The 7,736-nt window shown below is 49.2% G+C and overlaps 1 protein-coding gene across 1 annotated transcript; it reads left to right on the forward strand.

Annotated features, from left to right (window-relative positions):
* Positions 1-2,617: 2,617 nt before the first annotated feature.
* Positions 2,618-7,291, forward strand: LOC120674738 (nicotinamide adenine dinucleotide transporter 2, mitochondrial-like). The gene is made up of 6 exons (XM_039955871.1): positions 2,618-2,874; positions 4,179-4,197; positions 6,231-6,325; positions 6,439-6,527; positions 6,615-6,709; positions 7,070-7,291. The coding sequence occupies exons 1-6, from the start codon at positions 2,618-2,620 to the stop codon at positions 7,289-7,291; spliced, it is 777 nt and encodes a 258-aa protein (XP_039811805.1).
* The last annotated feature ends 445 nt before the right edge of the window (positions 7,292-7,736 follow it).

The raw sequence follows: 7,736 nt of genomic DNA on the forward strand, positions 1-7,736 counted from the left end.
GAGAAATTCGGGAGTGGCCACAACCGCGTCTGGTAGCGCATCTTCCTCCTCGACCTAGCCGCAGCCGAGGAAAATGCCGACTCGAAGACGGACGACGCCACACCAGCGGAGCCGCATATCTCTCTCCACGCGATCTCAAGCGTGCACTCTAGTGAGACCATGCAGATGCAGATCACGATGGTAGGCACATCCCTCCTCGCCCTGATCAACTCCGGCTCGACACACAACTTCATTGCCGAGGAGGTGGCTAGCTGCGCCACCCTTCCGACCCTCACCCAAGGCCACCTGTGGGTCACCATGGCGAACGGCGAACGCGTCCAATGCCCGGGTGTGTTCTGCAACACGCTGTTCTCCATCAACACAGAAGAGTTCCAGGCGGACTTCTATGCTCTACCACTGGCTGGCTATGATGTTGTCCTGGGCACGCAGTGGCTAGCGACGCTGGGACCGGTGCTGTGGGACTTCGGCGCCCTCACGATGTCCTGGAAGGGCGGCCGCCAGTTGCGCTGGAGCGGCACAGCGTCCACTACAGGGGCCGCGGTCCAGTCCTGCCTCGCCAGTGACTTCATCAGCGCCATCCTCGAGGAGTTCGCGACAGTCTTCACCGAGCCCTCCGGCATGCCGCCGGCGCGATCCCGCGAGCATGCCATCAAGCTCCTGCCGGGATCCGCCCCGATGGCGGTCAGGCTGTACCGATACCCGATGGCGCACAAGGACGAGTTGGAACGCCAATGTACCGCGATGCTTACGCATGGCGCTCTCCTCACCGGTACTCCTGGTCATGAAGCCCGATGGCTCCTGGAGGTTTTGCGTAGGCTACCGCGCGCTGAACGCCATCACGATCAAGGACGCCTTCCCGACCCCGGTGGTCGACGAGCTGTTGAACGAGCTGCGCCGCGCCCACTTCTTCACCTAGCTCGACTTACGTTCAGGCTACCATCAGGTGCGGATGCGCGTGGGTGACATCTCCAAGACCACCTTCCGCACTCACGACGGTCTGTACGAGTTCCTCGTCATGCCCTTCAGCCTCTGCAACACGTGGCGACATTCCAGGCGCTCATGAACAACGTCTTGCGGCCGTACCTACATCGCACCGTCCTCATCTTCTTCGACGACATCCTGATCTACAGCGAGTCGTGCGTATCGTCCTCGCCACGTTCCAGCAGCATCAGCTCTTCGCCAAGTGCTCCAAGTGCGTCTTCGGGGTCGAGTCAATCTCGTACCTCGGCCACATCATCTCTGCTGCCAGTGTCGCCATGGATCCGCCCAAGATCCAAGCCGTGGCCAAGTGGCCACAACCACGCTCGGCGTGCGCGGTCTGGGGCTTCCTTGGCCTAGCCGGGTACTACCGCAAGTTTGTCAGGGAATTCGGCACCATCGCCGCTCCCCTGACTGCCCTGCTCCGCAAGGATGGGTTCTTCTGGATGCCAAAGGTTGCTGCGGCGTTCGCGGCCCTCAATCGCGGTCACGACGGTGCCCTTTTCTCGCACTACCGGACTTCGACCGCACCTTCGTCGTGGAGTGCGACGAGTCCACATATGGGTTCGGTGCCGTGCTCCTCCAGGACCAGCACCCTGTGGCGTTCTTCAGCAGGCCGGCGGCTCCACGCCATGCCTCCCTGGCCGCGTACGAGCATGAGTTCATCGGCCTCTTCCTCGCCATCCGCCACTGGAGACCATACCTTTGGGGTCGCCACTTCGTGTTAAGGACTGACCATTACAGTCTTAAATTCTTGTTGGATCAGCGCTTGGCCACCATCCCACAACACCACTGGGTGGGCAAGCTTCTCGGCTTCGACTTCTCCGTCGAGTACAAGGAGGGCAGTATGAACACCGTCGCCGACGCGTTGTCTCGCCACAACACAGAGGAGGCCGTGGCCATGGCTGTGTCGGGGCCTCACTTCGACTTCGTCGACCGCCTCCGCCAAGCCACGTCCTCTGATCCTGCACTGGTGGCGCTCAAGGATGAGCTGACCGCGGGCACACGCGTTCAAGGGGCGCCTCTACATCCCACCGGCCTCGCCGCTGCTCCAGGAGATGATCACTGTCATCCTCAACGACGGCCACGAGGGTGTTCAGCGCACACTTCATTGGCTCTGACGCGACTTCCACTCGCCGAACCTGCGCAAGATGGTATAGGACTATGTTCCCGCCTGCATCACTTGCCAGAGGTACAAGTCAGAGCACCTGCATCCAGCCGGTCTCCTGCTACTGCTGCCCGTTCCTACGGCGGTCTGGGCTGACGTCCGGCTCGACTTCATCGAGGCGCTGCCGCGCGTGGGTGGCAAGTTCGTCATCTTGACAGTGGTGGACCCCATCTTCACTTCGGCGTTCTGGCGCGTGCTCATGCGCCTCACGGGCATCAAGCTCCACATGACCTCCGCGTTCCATCCGCAATTAGACGGATAGACTGAGGCCGCCAATAAGGTCATCGTTATGTATCTCCAATGTCTCACTGGTGACCGTCCGAGACAGTGGATTCAGTGGCTCCCATGGGTCGAATTCATCTACAACACGGTGTTCCAAACGGCGCTCAAGGACACGCCATTCTAGATCATCAACGGCCGTGACCCGCCCATGATCCGCTCGTATGAGCCCGGCGACAGTAGTGTTGCGGCATGGCGAAGTCCATTGAGGACCGTGACGAGCTGCTCGCCGACGTCCGCTACCGGCTGGAGCAAGCTCCAGCTGTGTACAAGGCATACTATGACAAGCACCATAGGGAGGTTCGCTTTGCCGTGGATGACTGGGTCTGGCTCCGTCTTCATCAGCACACCGCGGCGTCCCTACATGCTCCTACGACGGGCAAGCTCAAGGCCTGTTTCTACGGACTGTACCGCGTCGTCGCCGTCATCAACGACGTCGCCTACCGCCTGTAGCTACCGCCGCGCGCCCGTCTGCACGACGTCTTCCGCGTCGGTCTTCTGAAGGAGTTCATCGGTGCGCCCCCGACGTCGCCACCGGCCCTGCCGCCGATCCACCATGGCGCCACTGTTCCAGAACCCGACCGCGTCTCGCATGTTCTCGTGGCCCGGGGCATTCGCCAGCGACTCATCCACTGGAAGGGCGAACCTGCTTCCTCCGTATCATGGGAAGACTTCGACAGCTTCGTCGCTCGCTATCCTGCGTTCCAGCTCGAGGATGAGCTGTGCGTCGAGGGAGGGGGAGAGATGTCATGTGGGGACGCCAGTACCAGCATCGCCCACACGCACCGGCGGCCACAGTGCCAACTAGTGGCTGATTAGTTGCCTAGAATATAGAATCTCAGTTATTTAGTTTCCTTGTTAGCGGCAAATGGCACCTACATGTATGGGAACACTATCATTTGGATGATCAATGAAGAATCATCCATCCTAATCCTCCCTCTTCTCTTCTAATCTCACCTCCTTCACCATAGGGCAGCCGGGCAAAAACCACGACGCCATTACCCGCCGCGGCTACGAGCTCCGTAACCGAGGTCTTGCTGTCTTGGGGATCGACGCCCTTGACAAGCACCCGTAGAAGTTTGTCTCCTGCACTAGTATCCCTGTTAACTAATTCTGTTGTTTGTAGAGAACATTAAAAGTTAACACCAGATTATTATGTAGTATTGCCCTATGTAGTTTTGGCCTAAGTCCTCTGATGACTAAATTACTATGTAGTATCCTTTGATTACTTAATAGTTAGGATTCCATCATTTGAACTCTTCAATTTTAACTTTTGCATTTTTGTTTATTTTGAGTAGATTGGTTCTTGCATTTTTTATGATACGATACAATTATGGAAAGATCGCATCTTTAAACAATAACATTTTCATTAACACTCCCTCCAGATCCTCTAGTCATAAGTAAGTCTAGTAGTGGCTCTTTCTTTTTACTTGCCCTTGAATTCCCCTAATAAATCCTTTATATGGATTTTAGATGCCACTGTAACAGGAAATTTTGAAAGCTCTTGGATTGGATCTCTGATGCCACTGAACAATTGGCGTTTTCGTACTTGCTATTGCTTCCAGAAACAATCTTGCTTTAATAATGTACAATATCAAAATAGGATGCAACGAAGGGGAGTAGGATAAAACCTGGGGCTGGCATAGCTGGGTGCTTGGTGTTGTGAAGTATTAGTGGATTGCCCACCTCTTCCCAAGAGCTTAAGCTTTTGGGTTCATCTGGTTGGTGCATGAAACCTAACATGGTATCAAAGCCAGAGGTCTCGATTTCGAGTCTTGGTAGAGGCATCTTTTAAGTTCTCCGCTCCCTTGTTTATTTCCACATTTGCGACTTGTTCTGGCTGCATGTAAGTGGGAGTGTTGTGAAGTATTAGTGGATTGCCCACCTCTTCCCAAGAGCTTAAGCTTTTGGGTTCATCTGGTTGGTGCATGAAACCTAACACTTGGCAGTTGAGCATGAGAACTGGTGTGGAAGCATGCCATTTGCAGTTTGCTTTAGTGGTATGAAATTTCAAAACTTTCTTGTGGCATGTAATAATTTTGTTATATAAGGGCGGGCCTGGTGCAGCAGTAGATCCTACCGTCTGTAACCGGGTTCGAGCCCCAGCCTCTCTGCACATTTGTGCGGGTAAGGCTTTGTGCTTAAAACGACCCTTCCCCAGACCCCGCGCAGTGCGGGAAGCCTACGACACTAGGTACGCCCTTTAGTGGGCAATCCAGCTCATAGTGTAGATGGGGACAATAACTTGGTATATAAGAAAAAAATAATAAACAACTAACCATAGTTAACTCTAATACTTAGCACCATTTTTCTGCATGCATTGTTAATAGGCCCTCATATGTTTGGACCATAACATAAACTGCAATAACTATAATTTCTGCCTTTGAATCTGCATGCTGGACACATTGCACAAAAAATTGTAGAGTTTCTACTTAGCAAAGAATAAAAGGCATTGTTAGCACAATATACAGTTTATGTGGGATCCCTTCCAAATTATTTCACTTGAGGCATCTTATTTGTTCTATGTCAAGAATCATGAGTCTGAGATTGGTGGAAGGGTGATGCTTGTGATTACTTGATATGGCGCTGGAGTCTATGAGGAGAACGAAGTGGAGAACATAGGAAGAGGTGGGCTTGAGAAGGTGGAACGGAGTAGGTATTGCGGCGGCGAGCTGTCGTCACCAGTGGCCGAGGATGCCACCGTCGAAGAACAGCCCCGCCCAAACAGGCAGTGCTTATTCTCTACAGCGCCTTGGGTGTTATCCTGGGCACTTTGATTTGCCGGCGCCACTGGCTTCTTCTTTTTCCTATAGTATTTGCACCCAACAAAACTGTCCATAACATTACCATGCATGAGTTAACTCATGTTTTGTTCATTCTTTAAGTGCCTGCTTTGTCTTTATCGTTAAATTTAAAAATTGAGACCGCCTTAATTATTCTGCTTTTGAGACATCAGAAAGGTATTAGAGCTAAATGCACAATAACATCTAGTATGAGACTTGAACAGGGTATGCCATAAACTTTAGAGGTCAGAGTACCATTTTTTTCTTGTTGCAAAGAATGAACTAACGAGTCCCTGAATGTTTTGAGGCCGAATGCAGCTTATTATACATAAAAATGCATTGCATTCCTAATCATGTTGTCACTCATTCAGGTGGTCTGGTGAGAAAAAACCAATCATTTCATCAGCTCACTGGTTTGTCTGTTCGAACAGAGTCAAAAATGCTAACTCACATTGATTTACATATGCCAATTTTAACTTTGGATATATAACTTGGAATCTTTATTTAAATGGAGGCAAAGGACAGCAAATTGGTAGTTTGAATCCTGCAACAATGAATGGGATTGCGACAGTACCATGCCTCTTTATTTTTTGGACAAGTAGAGATCTTTTAGTCGGATCAGACTGCCAAACTAGACGTGGTTTGAATTGGTGTTTTCCTGATAGAACCAATGGTTTGCTTTGGATAATGTGACTGTCAATTTTTTTTTTGAGTGAAGGATTTTTTAAGACGTGAACAAAACATAGTGACTGGCTGAAAAATGCAGTCTTTTTATGTAACCAGAAAACCCCACCATCACTCTTATATAACATTTTGCTTCCGTCAATAGTCTAAATGTAGTTTGGGAGAAAAGCTTGAATGCTTTTTAAGCAATGATTGGTAGTACAGTTTGCATAAAATAATTGAGCTTTTTATAGTCTGCTGGTATTGAGTTAGTAGCTAATACTCCGTTATCTTTCACACTAGCATTTCTGTGCCACTTTGGATGATATCTAACCTGTATTCCATGTTTTCTGTTGAAGACACAAGGGATGAGACCTGGAGTAGTGCCTTACCAAAGCATCATATCTGCTTTGCAGCGGATTGCAGAGGAAGAAGGAATCCATGGATTGTACAGGTAGATTGTGCATCTAATTGCAATGCACATTGTGCTGGTTCATTCTATTTCTTAGTTTTCATCTAACTATCATTGACCTAATGTGCCCTTGATTCTTTTCTCCCTGATGATAGTGGTCTCCTGCCTTCTGTAGTTGGGGTTGCTCATGTAGCCATCCAGCTCCCAGTCTATGAAAAGGTGAAACTATACTTTGCTAAAAGAGGTAACAATATTTGCTACAGAAAATATGAATGAAGATTGATCATCCACCATCTACAAGTAAAAGATTGAGTGTGTACATTTTTTTCAGACAATACTACAGTTGATAAACTCAGCCCTACACAAGTAGCTATGTGTTCATCAGGATCCAAAGTAGCTGCCTCGATAATAACATACCCACATGAGGTATGTTGATTGATTCATTGATACAGTGCATTTCCTACCATCTTTCCATAAACGGAGATTTTTCTCCATCCTCGATAATAACAATGCATTTCCTACCAACATATTACTCTTTCACAAGTTGCTCATGGTACATCTTGTAATTTTGATCAGGTAGTTTAGCACATGAAATGTCATTAGTTTCTTTTACTTTGTCACTATGATAGGATAACTTGGGCTTTTGCCAATAGAGGGGGTTAAAGTGAAGTAACAAACTGTTCATGTCAGTGTCTCCTTGTTTTCATGATGTATAAGGCACTTAAAAGGTAGTATTCTTTTCTCTCTCCTAGTTTTAAACATTTAGATGTTGACTTATGTTGGTAGGTTGTACGATGCAAGTTGCAACAACAAGGCCGTGATCATGATGGTTCTATGCGGTATAGTGGTGTAGCTGACTGTATCAAGCAAGTTTACAGAAAGGAAGGTTTTCCTGGCTTTTACCGAGGCTGTGCTACCAACTTGTTGAGAACCACCCCAAATGCTATCATTACTTTTACCAGCTATGAGATGACCAGTCGGTTCATCAACCAGCTTCTGGCCCCGTAATCTAGAGCTTGAAACCAGCAAAGTTCCATTGAGTTTGATGTTCTAGCACAGATGGAAATCCAATCTAGCTGCGGGTCTGATGGTTAACATGGTTGTTGCCATTTTCCCATTCTGACGAAAATGGTGGCTGTTAAGCACAGGTTTTGGTGAGAGAGAATCAAAATATTCTGTTTTGGCGTGTTATAGAAACAGCGTCTATGATGCTAGCTTCGGTGAATCATGAGAAGCAAATGACCCCCTGGCATCAGTGCATCACTAGAGAAGCATGAGGGAGCAAAAAATGAAAATATTCTGAGCCAATCCTTGTCTGCAAAAGATGCCGACCTGGTAGTTGCGATTTTTACCGATTTAAGCTCGAAATCGATGTGACCAGTTGTTAGGGTTGATCACTTATCGCATATAGAAGCGATTGATGCCTAGAACTCTCAAAGAAGCCAGGACTCCT

The sequence above is a fragment of the Panicum virgatum genome, chromosome 5N (genome assembly GCF_016808335.1).
Source record: "Panicum virgatum strain AP13 chromosome 5N, P.virgatum_v5, whole genome shotgun sequence".
Taxonomy (NCBI): domain Eukaryota; kingdom Viridiplantae; phylum Streptophyta; class Magnoliopsida; order Poales; family Poaceae; genus Panicum; species Panicum virgatum.

Excerpts from the sequence above, each read along its gene's own strand:
- LOC120674738 (XM_039955871.1), top strand. The coding sequence starts at position 2,618 with ATGGCGAAGTCCATTGAGGACCGTGACGAGCTGCTCGCCGACGTCCGC. Across the intron at positions 6,326-6,438 it reads GGAATCCATGGATTGTACAG|TGGTCTCCTGCCTTCTGTAG; the intron begins GTAGATTGTGCA and ends CCCTGATGATAG. Across the intron at positions 6,710-7,069 it reads TAATAACATACCCACATGAG|GTTGTACGATGCAAGTTGCA; the intron begins GTATGTTGATTG and ends TTATGTTGGTAG.